The sequence below is a fragment of the Somniosus microcephalus genome, chromosome 19, assembly GCF_052327205.1.
Source record: "Somniosus microcephalus isolate GS21.2 chromosome 19, FLI_Smic_1.0, whole genome shotgun sequence".
Lineage (NCBI taxonomy): Eukaryota > Metazoa > Chordata > Chondrichthyes > Squaliformes > Somniosidae > Somniosus > Somniosus microcephalus.
In genome coordinates this window covers 35,831,729-35,855,575 of record NC_141005.1, presented here as the reverse complement: position 1 = coordinate 35,855,575, position 23,847 = coordinate 35,831,729, and the positions used below count along the sequence as shown (strand labels likewise).

At 44.8% G+C, this 23,847-nt stretch overlaps 1 protein-coding gene across 2 annotated transcripts in view; it reads left to right on the top strand.

Moving 5' to 3' along the window:
* LOC147104309 (cytosolic arginine sensor for mTORC1 subunit 2-like) overlaps positions 1 to 23,847 on the top strand; it is an 88,487-nt gene that overhangs the window by 41,234 nt on the left and 23,406 nt on the right. For both annotated transcript variants that reach the window (XM_085961526.1, XM_085961527.1), the window contains 5 exons: positions 3,399 to 3,592; positions 14,802 to 14,934; positions 16,977 to 17,100; positions 18,591 to 18,698; positions 20,420 to 20,502. In XM_085961526.1, coding sequence (XP_085817652.1) covers positions 3,399 to 3,592; positions 14,802 to 14,934; positions 16,977 to 17,100; positions 18,591 to 18,698; positions 20,420 to 20,502 — 642 coding nt within the window. The remainder of the gene's footprint in view (positions 1 to 3,398; positions 3,593 to 14,801; positions 14,935 to 16,976; positions 17,101 to 18,590; positions 18,699 to 20,419; positions 20,503 to 23,847) is intronic.

Genomic DNA, 23,847 nt, shown 5'->3' with positions numbered 1-23,847 from the left:
TCCTCCACCGTCCCACAAAAATAATTTAATTTTGTCCAATTAGAATAATTGTTCTTGGTATGTGGGTGGCAGCATTTATTTATTGCCCACAAATTACAACATTTATTTGAATTCAGTTTCACAATTTGCCATGGTGGGATTTGGACTTGCAACCTCCTGGAGTGTTCGTCTAGTACCTTAACCATTAGGCTAATGTATCCATTTGTATTTAACATAGAAAGAATATTCCAAGGCACTTCAGAAGTGTGAGGAAAGTGGATGCTCCGCTAAAGAAGGAAGGAGCAGGAGGGGTGACCAGCTTGGTTAGAGGTACATTTTAATGAAGGTCTTAAATGAGGAGGTAAGAGGGGTTTACGTAAGAAAATCCAGAGCGTGGGACCTAGGTAGCTGAAGGTACACTGACAATGGGGTGGGGGAGAGGATGGGAGGACATGAGATCAGAGAAAGAGAGTTTGGGAGGAAAGGGGTAGTAGGGCTGGAGGAGGTTAGAGTTGGGGAGGTGCAAAGCCAGGGAGGAACTTAAACACAGTTTCTGTGTGCCTCTGTATTCTTGTACATCCAGATATAGTATTCAGTGTAATTTTTAGACTTGCAGTATATGTATCTACTCATACATTTTAACTTTGCTGTGGTCAGTACTTGTCAAAGGTTGGTCAACTATTGCATTAAAAGTCACATTTTTGAGTTTTCACATGATATATTTTCTTGGGCTCAGTGTTACTGGACACTTTTAAAAATTCATTCACGGGATGTGGGCGTCACTGGCAGGGCCAGCATTTATTGCCCTTGAGAAGGTGGCGGTGAGCCGCCGCCTTGAATACAACAGAGTGGCTTGCTAGGCCATTTCAGAGGGCAGTTAAGTGTCAATCACATTGCTGTGGGCCTGGAGTCACATATAGGCCAGACCGGGCAAGGACGGCAGATTTCCTTCCCTAAAGGACATTCGTGAACCAGATGGGTTTTTACGACAATCCAGTAGTTTCATGGTCTGCCACACTATGTAGTTGTGAACAGCAAAGGTCCAAGGACTGATCCTCTACTATTCTGATGCTCTCCTGGCCGGCCTCCCACCTTGCACCTTCCGTAAACTTGAGCTCATCCAAAAATCTGCTGCCCGTATCCTAACTCGCACTAAATCCCCGTTCACCCCTGTGCTCGGTGACCTACATTGATTCCTGCTCCGGCAACACCTTGATTTTAAAATTCTTATCCTTGTGTTCAAATCCCTCTTTGACCTTGCCTCTCCCGACCTCTCTCACCCCCACAACACTTCGTTCTCTCTGCACTCCTCCAATTCTGGCCTCTTGCATATCCCCGATTTTCAACGCTCCACCATTGGCGGCCGTGCCTTCAGCAGCTTAGGCTCAAAGCTATGGAATTCCCTCCCTAAATCTCTCCACCTCTCCTTTTTTAGGCTGCTCCTTAAAACCTACCTCTTTGACCAAGCTTTTGGTCACCTGTTCTTGTATCTCCTTATGTGGCTCGGTGTCAAATTTTGTCTGATAACGCTCCTGTGAAGTGCCCTGGGACGTTTTACTACATTAAAGGTGCTATATAAATGCAAGTTGTTGGGGTATTCAGCTAGTCACAGAATTATTAGAATTTCTCAGTACTGTTTGTTTCCTATTGCTTTGCTAATTTATTTTCCATTTATAATCCTTTTATCCCAAGAGTTTTCATTGTACCTGCAAGTCTCTTGTGAGATCCTTTTATTAAATATCATTGAAATTCATGATACACCATATCCAGCAATTCTTAGACCCAGAAATTATCCCATGGGATATTGGTGTGTAAATGCTTAAATGTGCTTGTCTGAAATTCCCCTCTCTGCTATCTCGACAGAGAGATTAATCCATTTAACACCTCTGCTAAAGTGGGCTTATTCTGTAGCTGTTCATTTGCTTATCCCCTGCCCTTCAATTCCTTTTCTGGCCCTTTCTCCCTCTCCCTCCCTCCCACCTTCCCTTCATTTCCCCCTTCAATCCTTTAGGGTACACATAGAATCATTAGAATAGTACAGCACAACATAGAAGGAGGCCATTCGGCCTATCGCGATTGAAGAGCAATCCAGTTAGTCCCACACCACTGTTCATTCCTGATATCCTTGCAATTTTTACTCCTTCAAGTATTTATCCAATTGCCTTTTGAAAGCTACTATTGAATCTGTTTCAACTCATTTCCATGGTTGAGAGGATAGCGAAAAGGCAGGAGCCAAGTCTTCGTCTTGCTATGCTTTGATATTATAGATATAAGCAAGTTTCTACTAGTGAATTATTTGAAGTAGAGTGTAGTGAACTTTTATTTTGGGCATCATTTGACGTTTGTACTGAGCAGTTTTTAAGTTTTTATTTTACTATAAATGTGCAGAAAAAAAGCATGCAGGGCTCTTTCATTCAGATAATCGTCTTGCTATTACCATTATTGCAGTGTTGTGCCAAAACTGGTTCTGAATTTGAAGACTTGTTAGTATTTTTAGACATTGCAGCAGAGAAGAGTTACCAGGATGATTCTGAAACTTGGGGATTTCTTAAAATGCTTTTGCACTACAGGAGTGTAGCTGACGAGAGCCATGTCGGTCTCCCTCCACAGTGTAGACGAGCTCAGTTTCTCGGGGGGGAAAAAATGTGGGTCTTGAGTTTCTGCTGGAGATGAATGTAATGTAAACGAGTGGCGGCTGCAGTCACCTCCTGATATGATCTTCAAACAGAAAGTAAAGGTCATAAGAGGTTTTTAGAGCTTCAGAATGTAACTCATTTCCATGGTTGATGGGATAGAGAAGGGGCAGGAGCCAAGTCTTCGTCTTGCTATGCTTTGATATAGATATAAGCAAGTTATTGAATTTGGACTGTGTTCTCGGAGAAGAGAACGAGGAAAAGATTAAAAAGCTTCAAGGAAGAATTCCTTTTTTTTTTCAGTGGCAGTTATTGGAATAGACTCCCAAACGAAAGGAGTTAATTGATCAGTTTCTTAAAGTAGCAGCTGGATGAATATCTAATTGAGAATATTATTCAAGTTTATAAGAAGGATGTTGATCAAATAAATTATGAAATATGGTTACTGTGTTGCTGAGAGTATGGAAATGTCATCTTTGGAGTGCAACTGGTCAAAGTTGAATGAAGTAGCTTGTTGGGATGATATCCTGAAGATTCCCTTTGGGGCAGAGATACCTTTCATCGCGATTAATCTTACAAATTTTACCTGTGGTTATTCACCTACCTTGGGTTGGAACTTGCATATGATCTGTGGAAAGAAAAGTGTTTATAGTTGAATGACCATTTCTTCCATATTATGTTCTGATTGATCAAGGTTGAACTTGTCTGTTGTGTTGGAAGTCTAAATATCACATTGTTTTTTTCCACCCCCCCCCCCCCCCCCCGCCTCTCCCTTCCTGGTTTCAGAATTGCCTCAAACAGACTATCTACAAGTGGCAGAAGCAACGTGGCTGGCACTGAATGTTGTGTCCAATGGTCATTCTTCGACCAGTTCTCAGACAATTGGAGTGACCAAGATAGCGAAATCCGTGATTGCTCCTCTAGCACAACATAATGTTTCTGTGTTTATGTTGTCGACCTACCAGACTGACTTCATATTGGTGAGCATGCTCTCTTATCTCTTTCACAGCCCTTGTTTTGTGTGCAGTACCCTGCAGGCAGCAGTACTGAATATCATTGTAGTCTCATGCAAATGTGTGTTTGGCAAACTTCCATTTACAGGAAACTCTCGTTTAAACGGCACCTAAATATTCGGAATTCTCTATGAACCGGCAAAATTCATACTCCGAAAACAACACCTCAATAACTGGAAATGTTGCCGAGTCCGAGTCTCCCGCGGTGGGCGAGTTAATCAGTGGGATTAGTTCTCCAAACTGCCACTACTCGGCTTCTTGGCGCTGTCTGAAGTCCGAACACCTCAATAACAGGAGTCTGACTCTCCCGCGCTGTATACAGTCGTTTACTGTATAAGTTTTGTTTTACTGTTAAGTAATTAAAGAGTTATGGATTACCCTCAACTGGCAGTACTGTACTTAATCAAGCATCTTCCACCATCCATTTAACACAACATTCTGTAGGTGAGTACCCAATTACTGTATACTGCACATTTCTTGATTTTTTAATTTTTGTTTGTTAAAAATAGCCTCGGTAGATAACCATCTCCGTCATCCGGAATTTTTAATCCCTTGATCCCTTTAGCCTTAAGAAATATATCTAACTCCTTCTTGAATATATTTAATGAATTGGCCTCAACTGCCTTCTGTGGTAGAGAATTCCACAGGTTCACCACTCTCTGGGTGAAGAAATTCCTCTTCATCTCTGTCCTAAATGGCTTACCCCTTATCCTTAGACTGTGACCCCTGGCCATCGGGAACATCCTGCATCTAGCCTGTCTAGTCCTGTTAGAATTTTATACGTTTCAATGAGATCCCCTCTCATTCTTCTAAACTCCAGCGAATATAAGCCCAATCGACCCAATCTCTCCTCGTACGTCATTCCTGCCATCCTTCCTCAGATAAGGCGACCAAAACTGCACACAATACTCAAGGTGTGGTCTCACCAAGGCCCTGTACAACTGCAGCAAGACATCCTTGTTCCTGTACTCGAACCCTCTCGCTACGAAGGCCAACATACCATTTGCCTTCTTAACCGCCTGCTGCACCTGCATGCTTACCTTCAGCGACTGGTGCACAAGGACACCCAGGTCTCGTTGCACTTCCCCTTCTCCCAATCTACTGTCGTTCAGATAATAAATCTGCCTTCCTGTTTTTGCCACCAAAGTGGATAACCTCGCATTTATGCACATTATATTGCATCTGCCCAATAACCCAACCTGTCCAAATCATACTGGAGTTTCTCGGCATCCTCCTCGCAGCACACATGCCCACCCAGCTTTGTGTCATCTGCAAACTTGGAGATATTACATCTAGTTCCCTCGTCTAGATCATTAATATATATTGTGAATAGCTGGGGTCCTAGGACTGATCCCTGCGGTACCCCACTAGTCACTGCCTGCCACTTGGAAAAAGACCCGTTTATTCCAACTCTTTGCTTCCTGTCTGCCAACCAGTTCTCTATCCAAGTCAGTACCTTGCCCCCAATCCCATGTGCCTTAACTTTACACGCTAATCTCTTAAGCGGGACCTTATTGAAAGCCTTCTGAAAGTCCAAATGCACCACAACCACTGGTTCTCCCTTATCTATTCTACCAATTACATCCTCAAAAAATTCCAGTAGATTAGTCAAGCACGATTTACCTTTTGTAAATCCATGTTGACTTTGTCCGATCCTGTCACTGTTTTCCAAGTGTTCTGCTATTACATCTTTTATAATGGACTCTAGCATTTTCCCCACTACCGATGTCAGGCTTACCGGTCTATAATTCCCTGTTTTCTCTCTACCACATTTTTTGAATTGTGGGGTAACATTAGCTACCCTGCAATCCATGGGAACTGTTCCAGAGTCTATAGAGTTTTGGAAGATGACCAGCAATGCATCTACTATTTCTAGGGCCACTTAAGTACCCTAGGATGTAGATTATCAGGCCCTGGGGATTTACTGGCCCTCAATCCCATCAATTTCCCTAACACCATTTCCCTACAAATACTGATTTCATTCAGTTCCTCCCTCTCATTAGACCCTATGTTCCCCGACATCTCTGGGAGGTTATTTGTGTCCTCCTTTGTGAAGACAGAACCAAAGTATGTATTTAATTGGTCTGCCATTTCTTTGTTCCCCATTATAAATTCCCCTGATTCTGACTGCAAGGGACCTACGCTTGACTTCACCAATCTTTTTCTCTTCACATATCTATAGAAGCTTTTACAGTCAGTTTTTATGTTCCCTGAAAGCTTACTCTCATACTCTATTTTCCCCCTCTTAATTAATCCCTTTGTCCTCCTTTGCTAAATCCTAAACTGCTCCCAATCCTCAGGTTTGCTGCTTTTTCTGGCCAATTTATATGTCCTCTCCTTGGATCTTATGCTATCCCTAATTTCCCTTGTTAGCCACGGTTGAGTCACCCTTTTTGTTTTATTTTTATGCCAAACCAGGATGAACACATTCTGTAGTTCATCCATGCGATCTTTAAATGTTTGTCATTGCCTATCCACCGTCAACCCTTTGAGTAACATTCCCCAATCAATCCTACCCAACTCGCGCCTCATACCATCATAGTTTCCATTATTTAAATTCAGGACCTTAGTCTCTGTGTCAAATATTTCACTCTCCATCTTAATGAAGAATTCGATCATATTATGATCGCTCCGCCCCAAGGGGCCTCGCACCACAAGATTGCTAATTATTCCTTTCTCATTACATAATACCCAGTCTAAGATGTCCTGATCTCTAGTTGGTTCCTTGACATATTGGTCCAGGAAACCATCCCGTATACAGTCCAGGAATTCCTCCTCCACAGTATTATTACTAATTTGGTTAGCCCAATCTATATGTAGATTAAAATTACCCATGATAACTGCTGTGCCCTTATTGCATGCGTCTCTAATTTCCTGTTTAATGCCATCTCCAACCTCCGCATTACTGTTTGGGAGTCTGTATACAACTCCCACTAACGTTTTCTGCCCCTTGGTATTTCTCAGCTCTACCCATACAGATTCCACATCAGCAGAGCTAATATCCTTCCTTACAATTCTGTTAATCTCTTTAACCAGCAATGCTACCCCACCTCCTTTTCCTTTTTGCCCATCTTTCCTGAATATTGAATACCCCTGGATGTTGAGTTCCCAGCCTTGGTCACCCTGGAGCCATGTTTCCGTAATCCCAATCATATCATATCCGTTTACATCTATTTACGCAGCTAATTCATCCACCTTATTACGAATGCTCCTCGCATTAAGACACAAAGCCTTCAGGCTTGTTTTTTTAACACTCTTAGACCTTTTAGAATTATTATTTACTGTGGCCATGTTTGATTTAAACCCTTGATTTCTCTGACTGCCACTTTTGCTTTTCTCCTTCCTGTCTTTTGCTTCTATCCTTGTTTCCCTTTCCTCTGTCTCCCTGCACAGGTTCCCAACCCCCTGCCATTTTAGTTTAAACCTTCCCCCAGAGCACTAGCAAACACTCCCCCTAGGACATCGGTCCCAGTCCTGCCCAGGTGCAAACCGTCCGTTTTGTACTGGTCCCACCTCCCCCAGAACCGGTTCCAATGTCCCAGGAATTTGAATCCCTCCCCCTTGCACCATTCCTCTAGCCACGTATTCATCTGAAGTATCCTTCTATTTCTACTCTGACTAGCACGTGGCATTGGTAGCAATCCTGAGATTACTACCTTTGAGGTCCTATTTTTTAATTTACCTCCTAACTCCCTATATTCAGCTTTTAGGACCTCATCCCGGTTTTTACCTATATCGTTGGTACCTATATGCACCACAACAACTACCTGTTCACCCTCCCCTTCCAAAATGCTCTGTAGCCGCTCCAAGACATCCTTGACCCTTGCACCAGGGAGGCAGCATACCATCCTGGCGTCTCATTTGCGGCTGCAGAAACGCCTGTCTGTTCCCCTTCCAATAGAATCCCCTATCACTATAGCTCTCCCACTCTTTTTCCTCCTGTCCTGTGCAGCAGAACCACCCACGGTGCCAGGAAGTTGGCTGCTGCTGCCTTCCCCCAATAAGCCATCTCCCTCACCAATATCCAAAATGGTATATCTGTTTGAGAGGGGGATGGTCACAGGGAATCCCTGCACTACCTGCCTGCGCCTACTATTCTGCTTGGCGGTCACCCATTCCCTTCTTGCCTGTGCAGCCTTTACCTGCAGTGTGACCAACTCCCTAAATGTGCTATCCACAATGTCCTCAGCATCGCGAATGCTCCAGTATGTATCCATTCGCAGCTCCAGCGCCGCAATGCGGTCTGCCAGTAGCTGCAGCTGGATATACTTCCCGCACACATGGTCATCAGGGACACTGGAAGGGTCCCTGATTTCCCACACAGTGCAGGAGGAGCATACCACGGTGCCCAGCTGCGCTGCCATGACTTGCCCTTTAATTAATTCAAATTAAATTAAATCAAATGAATGCCACTAATTACACTACAATTACATGAGACACTCCAGGGCCCTTGTTTACCAGCAGTCCCTGCTACACAACAGAGACCCTAGAAACTATAACCACAAAATTTAAGTTTGGAAAAAATGAGAACGAGAGAAATACTCACCAACCAATCACTTACCTGCTTTCTGGTGACGTCACACTTCGATTACTTTTTACTTCTCTCTCTCGCTCTCGGAGCTCTGAAATTAAGAACATAAGAACATAAGAAATAGGAGCAGGAGTAGGCCAATCGGCCCCTCGAGCCTGCTCCGCCATTCAATAAGATCATGGCTGATCTGATCCTAACCGCCAATCTACTATCACAGAACCATCTCCTGAATCTAACAGAATTAGACACACGAAATAGGAGCAGGATCAGGCTACACGGCCCCTGGGCCCGCTCCGCTACCCACCGGGCCATGACCGATCCGAACCTAGACTCATGTCCAAATTCCTGCCCGCTCCCCGTAACCCTTAATTCCCTTTACTTCTAGGAAACTGTCTATTTCTGTTTTAAATTTATGTAATGATGTAGCTTCTACAGCTTTTTGGGGCAGCATATTCCATGGACCTACCACCCTCTGAGTGAAGTAGTTCCTCCTCATCTCAGTTTTGAAAGAGCAGCCCCTTATTCTAAGACTATGCCCCCTAGTTCTAGTTTCACCCATCATCAGGAACATCCTCCCCGCATCCACCCGATCCAACCCCTTCACAATCTTATATGTTTCAATAAGATCGCCTCTCATTCTTCTGAACTCCAATGAGTAGAGTCCCAATCTACTCAACCTCTCCTCATATGTCCATCCCCTCATCCCCGGGATTAACCGAGTGAACCTTCTTTGTACTGACTCGAGAGCAAGTATGTCCTTTCTTAAGTATGGACACCAAAACTGTATGCAGTATTCCAGGTGCGGTCTCACCAATACCTTGTACAACTGAAGCAATACCTCCCTATTTTTATATTCTATCCCCCTAGCAATGAAAGCCAACATTCCATTGGCCTTCTTAATCACTTGCTGCACCTGCATACTAACCTTTTGAGTTTCGTGCACCAGGACCCCCAGATCCCTTTGTACTTCAGTACTTTCCAGTTTCTTGCCATTAAGATAATAACTTGCTCTACGATTTTTCCTGCCAAAGTGCATAACGTCACACTTTCCAGTATTGTATTCCATCTGCCAAATCTCTGCCCATTTACTTAGCCTGTCTATGTCCCCTTGCAGGTTTTTTATGTCCTCCTCACTCACTACTTTCCCTCCCATCTTAGTATCATCTGCGAACTTTGATATGTTACACTCGGTCCCCTCCTCCAAATCATTAATATAGATTGTAAAGAGTTGGGGACCCAGCACTGACCCCTGCGGAACACCATTTGTTACTGATTGCCAGTCTGAGAATGAACCATTTATCCCAACTCTCTGCCTTCTGTTAGATAGCCAATCCTCTATCCATGCCAGAATATTACCCCCAATCCCGTGATTTTTTATCTTAAGCAATAATCTTTTGTGTGGCACCTTGTCAAATGCCTTTTGGAAGTCTAAATACACTACGTCCACTGGTTCCCCTTTATCCACCCTATATGTTACTTCCTCAAAGAACTCCAGCAAACTTGTCAAACATGACTTCCCCTTCATAAAACCATGCTGACTTTGTCCTATTAAATTATGATTATCCAAATGTCCTGTTACTATCTCCTTAATAATGGACTCCAAAATTTTACCTACCACAGATGTTAGGCTAACCGGTCTATAGTTTCCAGCCTTCTGTCTACTGCCCTTTTTAAATAAGGGTGTGACATTAGCAGTTTTCCAGTCTGCCGGGACCTTTGCTGAGTCCAGGGAGTTTTGGAAAATTATTACCAATGCATCCACAATCCCTACCGCCACTTCCCTCAAGACCCTAGGATGTAAGCCATCAGGTCCAGGTGATTTATCCGCCTTGAGTCCCATTATTTTACCGAGTACCACTTCCTTAGTGATTTTGATCGTGTTTAGCTCCTCCCCCCCCCCCCCCCCCCCTATAGCCCCCTGTTTGTCCAGTGTTGGGATATTCTTAGTGTCCTCTACTGTAAAGACTGATACAAAATATTCATTCAGTGTTTTTGCCATCTCCATATTTCCCACCATTAATTTCCCGGTCTCATCCTCTAAAGGACCAACATTTACTTTAGCGACCCTTTTTCCTTTTATATAACTATAAAAACTCTTACTATCTGTTTTTATATTTTTTGCTAATTTACTTTCATAATCTATCTTCCCTTTCTTAATCAATCTTTTTGTTATTTTTTGCTGTCTTTTAAAGTTTTCCCAATCCTCTATCCTCCCACTAGATTTGGCTACCTTATATGCCCTTGTTTTTAGTCGAATACTATCCTTAATTTCTTTACTTAGCCACGGATGGCTGTCTTTTTTTTTTACACCCTTTTCTTCTCAGTGGAATATATATTTTTTGGAAGTTGTAAAATAACTCCTTAAATGTACACCACTGATCATGTATCGTCTTACCCTTTAATCTATTTTCCCAATCCACTACTCAATTCCGCTCTCATACCTTCATAGTCTCCTTCATTCAAGCTTAGCACGCTTGTTTGAGATCCAACCTTCTCACCCTCTAATTGAATATGGAATTCAACCATGTTATGGTCACTCATTCCAAGGGGATCCTTTACTAGGACATTTTTAATTAATCCTGTCTCGTTACACAGGACCAGATCTAAGGTTGCTTGCCCCCTGGTCGGTTCAGTTACATACTGCTCAAGAAACCCATCCCTAATACACTCAATGAACTCATCCTCAAGGCAGCCCTGCCCAATTTGATTTGTCCAATTAATATGATAGTTAAAATCCCCCATAATTATAGATGTTCCCTTATTACAGCCTCAACTATTTCCTGATTGATACTCCGTCCAACAGAGTTGCCACTGTTCGGAGGCCTATAAACTACGCCCACTAGTGCTTTTTTCCCCTTATTATTCCTTATCTCCACCCAAACTGTTTCATTATCCTGATCTTTTGACCCAATATCATTTCTCTGTATTACAGTGATTCGTTCCTTTATTAACATAGCCACCCCACCTCCCCTTCCTTCCTTCCTGCCTGTCCTTCTTGATCGTTAGATTGGTAAGCCTCTCGGGCCTCCCTCTTTATATTCTCAGGCTCCGCTCTCGCTCCCTCGCAGGTCCACTGCAAAGAACCACACCGCCACCACTCGCCTACCAAACATCTTCACCTACTCAAACTCCCATCCACATCTCATGCCTTGCCTACAATCACAGCTATTTAGTAACGGCAGGCATATCTCCCAAACACATAGCTGGACTCTGACTCAAACACATTTGTTTCTCTTGCAGGCCAGGATGGCCCACAATAGGAGGGAGCAGCAGAGAACAGGCGGGGGTGATGCGCAGTTCCAGCTGGTCTCAGACCTGGAGGAGCGAGTGCTGTGACTCATTGGGCAGCAGGTGGTGGGCGCCGTGGCCGTCGGCAACGTTGACCCCATTGTGGGGCAAAAACGGTATCTTCAGCCCCTCTCCTCCTCTCATCCCACTTCCCCCTCACACCACAAACCTTTCTCACTTTCCACCTCCTGAGAAGGTCTGCATTCCTTGCTCCAGTCCTGCACCCCTGCCCTCAACTTAATGCGAGTCTTGTGCCTTTTTGCTTTCAGAGAATCAGCAACCAGCTGACCAGCCTGTCTCTGAGCCTCCCACTGAGAGTGAGGAAGGAGAAGAGGAGGAGGAGGAGCAAAGCACCACGTCACTGCATCTCTCACCCACAGGCACCACCTCAGATACTGGCACTACGCGATCTTTAGAGGCAAGTTTAGTAGAGGGGTCTGCACTGGGTCATGCACCGGGGATGAGCGGGCTGCAGCAAGGCCAGGGGGAAAAGGGTATCTCGGGAGCCAGCTCCCCAGAGGGTGAGTTCGCGCGCGAGTTCTGCTGCACAGGACTCAGATGAGGATCTCGATTGGGAGGTGTTCACAAGAAGGGTGATGGCCATGCACACCAAGATAATAGGTGTAATGGCAAGGATGCCCCAGAGCCTCTCTGCAATGGTAAGGAGCGTGGAGGTGTCCGCCTCCAACATTGCACAGGGCTCTGCGCACACCATGGAGCCCATCATTTCCAATGTGCAGAGGATAGTGGATTCCCAGAGAGACCGTGTGGATCCAGACCTCATGACGTGTGTCATGGGTGATGTGGCAGCTTCCATTGCAGCACAGGCGGAAGCGACGCAACATCTTGGTGCTGTAATGCAGTCAATGGTAGGTACCATCGAGTCTCCGACTGCTCTCCTGCAGTCTCCGCTTGATGCCATGTAAGCTCTGACTGCTGCCATCATCGCTGGGTCCGCCTCAGCCTACCAGCGATCTCACAGTGTCGCAGCAGGCCAGCAATCTGTGCTGCAGCGGATTGGTAAGTGCTGCCCTGAGGGAGTGCTGTCCTCTCCCAGGATGACCGCATTCCTGATCCCATCATTGCTGTTGCACTTGTCGCTGCCTGTCATCCAGTCAGCCCAGACTGCTGCCGCCCAGCCTGAGGTGATGCAGTGTACAGCCGGGCCTTCCAGGCCCAGAGCTAGTCGAGGGCGTCCTGCAAGGCCATCTGTAGTCTCTGACACTGACACTCAGCAGCCTTCCACCAGCCCTGCTGCAGCCACTGGGGAGACTCTACGCAGGAGCACTAGGTTAGGAAAGGGGACTGTAAAGAGGGGAGGCAAGGGTTTGCACAAGGGTGAATAGTCAATATTGTGTATATATGTGGTTAATGGTTTTTAATAAATTTATTACTGGAATGTTGCAGATTTGGTGCTGTGTCTCATTTCAGTTCTGGGGTGTGGTATGGAATCACAAAGTGATGGAATGATGGCGACCGAGAACTCGAAGTCACTGGAAATTCAGTCTGATGAGGCGGTCACGGACCGACCTGGCAGAACGCCGATTGAGTGGCTGCCTCCTCCTGTTCCTCTTGCTCCTCTTCCTCCTCCTCCTCCTCCTCCTGAGGTGGTGCGGCTAAGCCTGGTGGCAATGGCTGGGCCCTCATAATGGCCAAGTTGTGCAGCGTGCAGTAGACGACAACGAAGAAAAATGACACCTGCCCAGCCGAGTACTGGAGGGCTCCTCCCGAGCGGCCAAGGCAGCGGAACCGTTTCTTGAGCACTCCAATGGTCTGCTTGATGATGTTCCTGGTGGCAGCATAGCTCTCATTGTATGAGTGTTGGGGTTGTGGAGGGGAGTCAGATAGCCCTCATCTCCCAGCAGCCAGCCGCAAGCTTCATGCGGTGGCTGGAATAGATCTGGCACACCGGTCTGGTGCAGGATGAAGGCATCGTGGCTGCTGCCAGGATAGCGGGCATTGACGGTCAGGATTCGCCATGTGTAGTCGCACAGCAACTGCACATTAAGTGATTAGTAGTCTTTGTGGTTACGGAATACTTCAGGATTGTTATGAGGTGCCTGCAAAGCGACATGGATGCAGTCAATGGCGCCCTGCACCATGAGGAAACCAGCTATCCCGGCAAAGCCACATGCATGCTCGCGCTGCTTCCCTCTGGTCATGGGGAAGGAAATGTAGTCCCTTCTTCTGTACAGAGCATCTGTGACCTGGCGGATGGAGCAATGGATGGCAAACTGGGAGATGTTGGAGATGTCGCCTGTCGCACACATGAATGATCTGCTGGCGTAGAAATTGAGTGCGACGGTGACCTTGACTGCCACTGAGAGAGCCATGGTGGTCCTGATCTGAGGCTCGAGGTCTGGCTGCAGGAGGTGGCAGAGCTCTGTGAGCACATCCTTGCTGAAGTGGAGCCTTCTAACACACTGGTCCTCAGTAAAATTCATGTAGGAGAACTGCTGCCGGAATACCCTGGGTGGGTAAGGCCTCCTGTTGAGAGTCCTGTTGGCCGTCCTACCTCTGGCCACATTTTGCACTCTTTCTTGTTGCCTCTGATGTTGACGCTGGAGCGTGAGGTCCAGTGCCAGTACAGCCCCCATGAAAGGATCCAAATATTGCACTTTCAAATCTCCCCTCAATGAAACTCAAATGTGCTAGAACACTCGTTGAAATGAAAAACGCACCAATTGGTCAAAAGGCCTCTTTGCCTATGTGAAACTAACAACGCAGCATTATTGGCCGCGAAAACTACACCAGAAGTGGACGCCTTTAAATATCGCTCCTCCCGGGGACATCCGACTGAAAGCTGCCTCCTCTACCTGTCGTCGTTAACGGCAGGTGCACAAGCAGGGGGGGCGAGAGGGAATTTTTCATCCGGGGCGCTGCGCACGGCAATGACATCATGATCCCCGGGCGCAGGATATCGGGGCGCAACGTCTTGCCGCCGCCGCAAAACTCCCGCCAAATTTAGCGGGAGGCGTTGATATCGTCGCGCCCGGTCGCAAACCCATTGACGCCCCCCGGAGACGCTAATGGAAGGCGCAAAGGAGCCCAATTTCTAGCCCTTGAAAGTGTAGACCAGATACAGAGCAAAGACCCGTGTCCACTGCTCTACAATGTGTATTGACCTCCAACTGCATTGACTGCACCAGTGACTATCCTTAAGGTGCGTGTGAGTAAAACTGATGGCTTACTGTGAAACACTAAGTGGTTTTATTGCTGTGGGTTGATACTTACCAAGTCCTGGGATGTGACTGTATGCAAATGTACTTCACATAGGACCCCCAACACCTGTGTAATGGGACTGCATTATCGTCCTCTGCTTGTGTATTTAATATTCTCTTCAATTTGTGTGCCCAGGTGCGAGAGAGTGATTTACCAGCAGTCATCCACACCCTGTCTGAAGAGTTCAGTATTTACAAGGAGGAAAATGGTGAATCAGTCCCTGTGGACAGTAACAATGTCACAAATGGCTTTATAAAACCCAAAACTGGTAAGTTAAAATTGCTAGATTAGAGTGTTCATAATTGTCATATTTTCCACATGGCTAGAACAGGAGTCTTAAAATTAGCAGACGACACCAAAAAAAAGGTGTAGTTAAAACAAAGGAAGAATGTGACAAAGTACAGGAAGACATTCATAAACTTGCAGAACGGGCGTGTAATTGGCAAATGAATTTCAACAAAAGTAAGTGTGAGGTGGTGCATTTTGGTAAGAAGATCAAGGGGGCCATGTACTGCTTGGATAATAAGAGTCTGAATGGGGTAGAAGAACAAAGGGATCTAGGGGTATAGATACAAAAATCACTCAAAGTAGCGACGCAGGTTAATAAGGCCATAAAATAAGCAAACCAAGCATTGAGGTTCATTTCTAGAGGGATAGAATTGAAAAGCAGAAAAGTTGTGTTAAACTTGTATTGAAGTTTGGTTAGACCACACTTGAGCACTGTGCACAGTTCTGATCTCCATATTCTAGAGGCATTGGTGAAGGTGTAAAAAAAAGATTCATAAAAATTATACCAGAGCAGAGATGATATAGTTATCAGGAAAGGCTGAACAGGCTGGGGCTCTTTTCTATAGAAAAGAGAAAGCTGAGGGGTGAGCTGATAGAGGTCTTTAAAATTATGAAAGGGTTTGATAGGGTAGACATGGAGAAAAATGTTCCACTTGTGGGGGAGACCAGAACTAGAGGTTATAAATATAAGATAGTCAGCAATAAATACAATAGGGAATTCAGGAGAAGCTGCTTTACCCAAAGTGCGGTAAGAATGTGGAAAGCGTTACTACAAGGAGTAGTTGAGGCAAATAGCCGAGATGCATTTAAAGGGAAGCTAGAGAAGCACATGAGGGAGAAAAGAATAGGCTGATATGCTGGTAGTGTTAGATGAAGAGGGGTTGGGATGAGGCTCGTGTGGAGCATAAACATCAGCATAGACCAGTTAGGTCGAATGGCCTGTTTCTGTGCTGTAGACTCGCTGTGTTTCTCCTCGCTTGCACTCCTCCCAAAACGCAGTATTTGTTTTTTTAAAATATTATGTTTATAAAAGTGTGCATAGAGCATTAATTTATCCCCTTGTTCCACACCAGTATACAACCATGACATTTCGATTAATTATATTTACAAAACCTCATTTGTTCTGTGTACTTTGTGACATTAGTGTCCTAGCCTAAGCAAACCATTCCTTAAAGTTAATCCCATTTTAGCCAGTGTTCTGAGATGCTTGCAGGAGTGCTCCTAGAATTCCTATTCCCCTTAGTAACAGTATCTGAATGGTAAATTTGATTGTAACCAGGCTTGTGTAAATTGATGGGTTTAGGGTGAGCTTGACATTTCGGCCTTTTACTGCGTTCTGTGATCGATTAAACAAGGGTTGATTCAAAAACTCCCTCCCCTTTTGCATTTTTCTGTTTTTTAATTTATTTTTTCTTAACCTGGCCCTTTACCTTGTATTTAGACCCGATCAATTAAAAGATTTAGACATAATCATACTCATTCTTTGCACTTGAAAGAGTGTTCTCCGAACTGGTGACTTCAAAAAAGTGTCGAATACAGGTATATGGTAAAAATACGAAGCATGTGTTGCAAAAAAGGGTTTTTGTAGGATGTTCCATCTCTACTGCAGGCAGTGGTATCAGTGACAGCTTTACATAACTTCTGGAACAGTTTGTATTTAAGGGAAGGCAAGCTAGGCAAACACAAAGGACTTTTGTTTCATACAATCGGGCTTTATTCTAAACTTAGTTTACTCCCACAGGGACATCTGCAGTGCAGTTTGAATTAAATGGTCATTGAAATTTGCTGGAAACTGAAGCTTATTGGAAGAGAAAAAAAACTTGTGTTTAATTTTTTTTTAAACATAATTTGACCAAACAAGTGTCTAAATCTACAAACATAACCCTTGCTCCTAAAAGGAGAAATGGAAGGGGGAAGCTAAAGTAGCTGCTTATTTTAATGGCGATTGGAGACCAGAGAAGACAAAAGCGTTCACAGTTTGTTCTTGGGAGCGAGAACCTTAACTACTCTCTTCTGTTACAGCTGCCAGCCCCACAGTTCATCCGGTGTTAAGTCCCAAGAACCAGTTCTGTGTAATGAGCTTGGACCCAGATACCCTTCCCACTATCGCCACTATTCTCATGGATGTAATGTTCTACTCTGCAAGGTACAGATCTCTTGATAAATCCCTTGATATATGGTACTTAAGAATTGCTTTCTGTAATACCCAAGCTGGGAGGGAGCACATTGTACTTTGGTCTTTTATAAAGTACATTTGATGGGCTGAGTGGCTGCCTTCTGTGCTGTAATTTCTGTGATTCTGCTTTTGCTCCGTATTAACCAAATACCCTTATCTGTAACTTCGATTAAGTAACTGGCAAAATACTGCGGGTGCTGGAAATCTGAAATAACAACAGAAAATGCTGGAAACACTCGGCAGGTCAGGCAGCATCCGTGGAGCGAGAAACAGAGAGTGTTCTGACGAAGGGTCACAGACCTGAAACATTGGGGTCGATTTTCATTAAGCTGTCGGGAAGGAGGCGGGACTACAACTTTCGGGTTTTAGTCCCGCCTACATCGACGTCCGGCCAATGCACGCGATTTTCCCTTGATTGACCTTGTTGAGTCCGCCCAGTGGGCTCAGCAGGCCAATTAAGGGCCACCCGGCAACAGGTGACGTCACAGACTGAAATTTCATCTGTCAAGAGGTCTTGACAGATGAAATATCAGTGTTTCACAGCTGTTTGAAGCTGTCAAACACTGACAGTCTGACTTCTAACCTGAGTCCTTCTACACAGACTCAGTTAGAACTCACACCGGCAATGAAAACTGAAGGCTGTCACTTTTGACAGCTCGCAGCCATTTTGCTTTCAGTGCCGGCTGAGTGATGGACTCCCGAAACCTAGAGGAAGAAAGGCTGTTAAGGTAAGTACAGGTAATTTAAACTTCTTTACACACTTTAGACACACCAAACACACTTACCTTTGCACTCATGCACCCATCACTCACCTGAACACCGACATCGCGACCCCTCCAAGTTCTTCAACCCGACGGCCCGCCTGCTCTAACCTGGCGTGGTTTGGAGCTGTCGGGAATCCCACACGACACCCCTCAAAATAGGGATTAGGCTAAAAACTGCCAGGTAACAGGCAATTAATTGGCACTATTCCCTTCCCGCCTCGGGTCGGCGGGTCCCAGTGGAAACTTACGTGGAGGTGGGTTTTGGGCGGGATGGTGTCGGGACCCCCGAATTCAGGATTCCGCCCCCACACGCCTGAAACCCCGCCTGACGGCTCCAGGAAAATCGACCCCATTAACTCTGTTTCTCTCTCCACGGATGCTGCCTGACCTGCCGAGTGTTTCCAGCGCCTTCTGTTGCTGTTTTGATTAAGCAAATATAGCTTTTGCTCAATCATCTGTGTCACATTTTGCAGGACCTATGAAATTTCACCACCTGACCTGAAATAGTTCATGTGGGGAACCTTCAAGTAAACTCCAGTCCTTTTTTTTCCCCCTTACAATACCTGACAAATGAATGAAATGCTCTAAGAGCTGAATGAACTGTACCCACGTTTGATTTTATAAAAGATTTAAATACATTTGTGATTGTTCCTCAAAAGGAAAGGCCTGAGAGGTTTGTTTATCCTTCTGTTGCAGTTTGAAAGCCCGAGCTGCTGATCAGGATCTTGACTGCATCCGTTTCTTTTCTTTTTCCTTGATTGATGGCTATATTTCAATTGTAGTGGACACGCAGACACAGAAGAGGTTAGTTTACTTGCAGCTCTTTTAAGAGAACTTTGCGAAAGTAGAGATTTGGAGGTGTTCTGATGTGTTTTAAATGCTATGTTTTGTCATTTCATGTTATTTGGCCAGGTTTTTTTTAAACAATGCAAGGGACTATCCAAAAAGAAAGTGTGAACATTGCAGTTTGGGTTAACTTTACTCTGTCTTGTAAGTATGGCAGCAACTGATTATTGAGATTGTGCTGGTTCGAACAGCCCTAGATGAAACTCGTTTTCTGCTACTCGCTCTCTCGTCATACCCGTGGAATCCTACAGCACAGAAGGAGGCCATTTGGCCCATCGTGCCTGTTCCGGCTCTTTGAAAGAGCTATCCAATTAATTCCACCCACCTTTCACCATAGCCCTGAAAATGTTACCTTTTCAAGTATCTATCCATTTTGAAAGTTACTATTGAATCTGCTTCCACCACCCATTCAGACAGTGCATTCCAGATCATCATAACTTGTGTAAAAAAAAAAAATCAAAAAAATCTCTGCCTCTCCCCTTTGGTCCTTTTGCTAATTATCTTAAATTTGTGTCCTCTGGTTACTGCCACTTCATCCACCACTTCCCCCACACCCCCCAAAAAAAAACAGCCAGAGGAAACACATCCTCTCTGAGCTACTCCTATCAAAACCCTTCATAATTTTGAGCACCTCTATTAAATCTCCCCTTACCCTTTTCTGCTCTAAGGAGAACAATCCCAGCTTTTCTAGTCTCTCTCCACATAACTAACGTCCCTCATACCTGGTACCATTTCTAATAAACTTCCTCTGAGACCTTGACATCTTTCCTGAAGTGTGGTGCCCAGAATTGGACACACTATTCCAGCTGAGACCTGACCAGTGCTTTATAAAGGTTTAGCATAACTTCCTCGCTGTGGTGTTTCAGTTGGCCCAGTAATACATAGCGGTAGATTACTTGATTGGCTTGTACTATTGAATGAGTTTAAAAGTAGCAGTCAGTACTTCAACCAGTCACTTTGAGGTCTGGCACTGATTGGTGCAGTTACCACAGACACCGCTCTGTAAAGAACTGAGTTGCGCTCTCCATGTCTATTCCAAAATGTATGGAAAATGTTAAAGTTTGAAGCACATAAGAGTTGTTGATAATTTAAGATTAATTAAATTTTCTAAAGGCAATAATGAGAGGTGTTGTACCTGTTTGTTTGAAATTGCTCTATAATTGACTCTTGACCCTACTCATTGCTATTGATTGCTTTACGCCACTTCACACATGCAAAAATGAGTCCTACAGATAGTGATGTTACCATTGATAACTTGAGTGAGGTTATTGTATGAGTCCTGGTAACCTGTAGCAACAAAGCCCCACACTGCTGTCTGTATACCATTGTTTCAAGGGGTTGGATTCATATGCTGGCAACATCAGCTTTGGGCTGAATGGCCTTTTCCCATCATTTTCTTCTGTGCTGAGGGTTGGGATGGATGATTGTCTAGAGGACAGGACACCAGGGTCAAATAGTGCAGATGTAAGGATGCATGAGTATTCTATACTTTAGCTTTGATTATCTTTGGGGATTATTATTTTTTTTTTACGCTGAACTTTCCCTTGGGGTGATTTGAATGGTTGCGGTCGAGACCGCGATGGGGTAGATTACATGTGGCAGGGTGGCCTTCCCGAGGCCAAATGGGCCCTTTTGTCATTCCACGTTTTCACCTGACCACCTGCTTCCTCTTGCAACAGATTCCCCAGCAACCTGCTGCTCACAAGTGCTTCGAGTGAGCTATGGAGGATGGTGCGAATAGGTGGGCAGCCCCTGGGATTTGGTAATTATGAACCATCTGTTTGTCTTTTCAATCGCTGGATAGGAGTTGAAAAGTCTGAGATTTAACGGGTTAAGAATCCTGGTTTTAATTTTCCTACAACGTGCCTCTGATGTGTGGGTTGATTCCAATGGAGGTAAATAGGACTTTGTGTGTATAGACTCGATCGATTTCAGAGAATGCTGAAAATGGCCTTTAGTACTTGGACAAAAATGTACCGAAAATAGAGTTGGAATGAAAATAATTTATTTTTGGAAAGAATATATGCTCCAAGTTAGATTCATTTAGCAAATGTATTCCACACCCAGGTATAATAGAATGGAGATATGAAGCTACAGGGCTGGCACTGGGGTCTACAGGGCCAGTCTTAGGAAATGATGACCCTGATGGTGAGCTTCATTGCCAGGCACATCTCTCCATCTTGTCTGTCACTTTGTTTTTCTTGGTGACCCTGTCTCAATAGAAAAGGTGTTTTTTTTTTTTTAAATCCTGTCTTTCGGCAGTAAATTATCCCTTCGCAGGATGCCTGTGAGGTTCCCATGAATGTTATCCTGAATGATGGATGAGACGTTAAACCGAGGCCCCGCCTGCTCTCTCATGGAGATCCCATGGCACTATTTTGAAGAGAAGCAGGGGAGTTTCCTCCCCGGTGCCCTGGCCAATGTTTACCCCTCAATCGATATCACAAAAACAGATTATCTGCTCATTATCACATTGCTGTTTTGTGGGAGCTTGCTGTGCGCAAATTGGCTGCCACGTTTCCTACATTACAACAATGACACCACTTCAAAAAGTACTTCATTGGCCGTAAAGCGCTTTGGGACATCTGGTGGTCGCGCAAGGCGCTATATAAATCCAAGTCTTTCCTTTTTTAAACGGACCTAATGACCTTAAATTAACAGGGATTTTTCTGCTGATTCAGTTTATATCCTGTATGGAAATGATCTCTGCATCTGAATTGCACTTTGCAAACAGGTGAATAACATTCATGAAATCTTTGCAGTGTTAGAGGATGCAGTTGATTATGCACATGCATAAGAATGTCGGCAGAGCAGTGTTAGTTTGACACAGTGCTACAAAAGTTCTGCCCTGGCGCGAGCACAGTGAGGACTTGGGGCTGAGCTCTTGCCCTCCGACACTGTTACTGCAGAGCACAGCACACTGGACTTTCGAATGTTACGATCTGCAGTAGCACCACCGTTTTTCTTGTGTCCCTTTCGAAGTGCACAGTATTTGTTTTGGAGCCGGATGTAAAAGTTTAAGAAATAAACAAACCCTGAGGCCTAGGAGAACTTAAAAAAAAAAGCCACAATAACCAATCTGAAAAGCAGCAAGGTACAGATAATGCATTGCAACGTCGCAGGCTGTTGTGTGTCAAGAGGCCTACAGTCATTGTGTAGGTAGGAGGAAAGAGTCTGGTTTAAACCGCTTAAAAAAAAAAAAGTGACATTATATTAAAACTAGTAAAAGCAAAAATACTGCGATTCCATTAGGCTAGATGTCCCAGTCGGACTACCTTGGGCCTTCTATAGACCAGAGTGACTTGTTGAATTGTAACTATCTTCTGTGTCGCAAAGAAGTACACAGGAGCCACTTAACTGGCAATTTTGAATAACAATTCAAGGTATAATTAATTAAAATATTTAAATATGCTGAAAATGATTGCTTTACCAGGACAGTTAAACCGTGTTAGGAACCTACTGTAAAATGGTCTGTTGCAGTGTTCTAAGGAATCAAGTCAGGAGATGAAATGAATAGAGAAGACAAAGGAGAATATTTACACAATAGGCTGAGAGAGAATGCAGACATAACTGGTTACTATAGCAACGGGCGAGCAAACACTTGTCAGCATCCATGAGCACCTTTTGGCATCTGTTCGATCAGCTGCATGTTCTTTTAATGTGAAATGTCCGATTATGCCAAACTTTGCAGCAACGTTAGCTCACTAGAAGATGTTGTAAAAACAACTACACTGGCACCACGGAAGAGCTGGATGAAATAACAACAGAAAATGCTGGAAAAACTCAGCAGGCCAGGCAACATCCATGGAGAGAAAAAAAGAGTCAACGTTTCGGGTCAAACCCTTTGTCAAGACTGGAAAAGCACAGGAAATGAAATAGATTAAAAGGCCGGGCTGGGAGAGAACAAAAGAGAAGTGAAGAGACATTAAGAGGTATTCAAAACGAGACGAGATGGTGATAGGGCTAGTGGAGACAAAAGACGGCTCTAGATGAGGTGTGAAATGCGCTGGCAGAATGGGAGACAGCTGCCATGTGGGAGAGAAAAAAAGGGGGGAGGACCAAAACAAAGGTGCGGATAAAAAATAAGTAAAAATGTAATGGGGGCCGAGGGTATGAGCTGAAATTGTTGAACTCGATATTGAGTCCGGAAGGCTGTAAAGTGCCTAATCTGAAGATGAGGTGCTGTTCCTCGAGTTTACGCTGAGCTTCTGTGGATGAATCCAGCTTCTGGAACAAGCTAACTCCTGCCCTCTTGCTGCAGAGTGCAGCATAGCAGGTTTCTTTTATTACAAGCTTAAATTCTGCGGTTTATATTTTCTTGGGTCTCTGTGGTGTAGTGGGGACAGTTGGTAAATAAGCGCCCTAGAGTATATCTTTAACTGGTGGTATTGAATTAATTTAAATTAATTAAAGGGGTAAGTCATGCCAGGAGAGCCCAGCCCCGTGTTATGCTCCTCTTGCTCTATGTGGGAATTCAGGGACGCTGCCAGTGTCCCTGATGACCACGTGTGCCAGAAATGCATCCAGCTGCAGCTACTAACGGGCCGTATTGAGGCGCTGGAGCTGCGGATGGATGGGCTGTGGAGCATTCACGATGCTGAGAGGGTCGTGGATTACACATTTGATGAGTTGGTCACGCCGCAGGGTAGGGCTGCACAGGCAGAAGGGAAATGGGTGACCACCAGGCGGAGCAGTAGAAGCAGGCAGGTAGTGCAGGAGACCCCTGTGGCCATCCCCCTTTCAAACAGGTATACCAATTTGGATACTGTTGAGGGGGATGACTCACCAGAGGAAGGCAGCAGCAGCCAACTTCCTAGCACCGGGGGTGTTGCTGCTGCTCAGGAAGGGAGGAAAAAGAGTGGGAGCGCAATAGTGGTAGGGGATTCTATCATAAGGGGAACAGATAGACGGTTCTGTGGCCGTAGACGTGACTCCAGGATGGTTTGTTGCCTCGCTGGTGCCAGGGTCAAGGATGTCACTGAACGGCTGCAGGGCATTCTCAAGGGGGAGGGTGAACAGGCAGAGGTCGTGGTTCACATTGGGACCAACGACATAGGTAGGAAGAGGGATGAGGTCCTGCAACAAGAATTTAGGGAGCTAGGTAGCA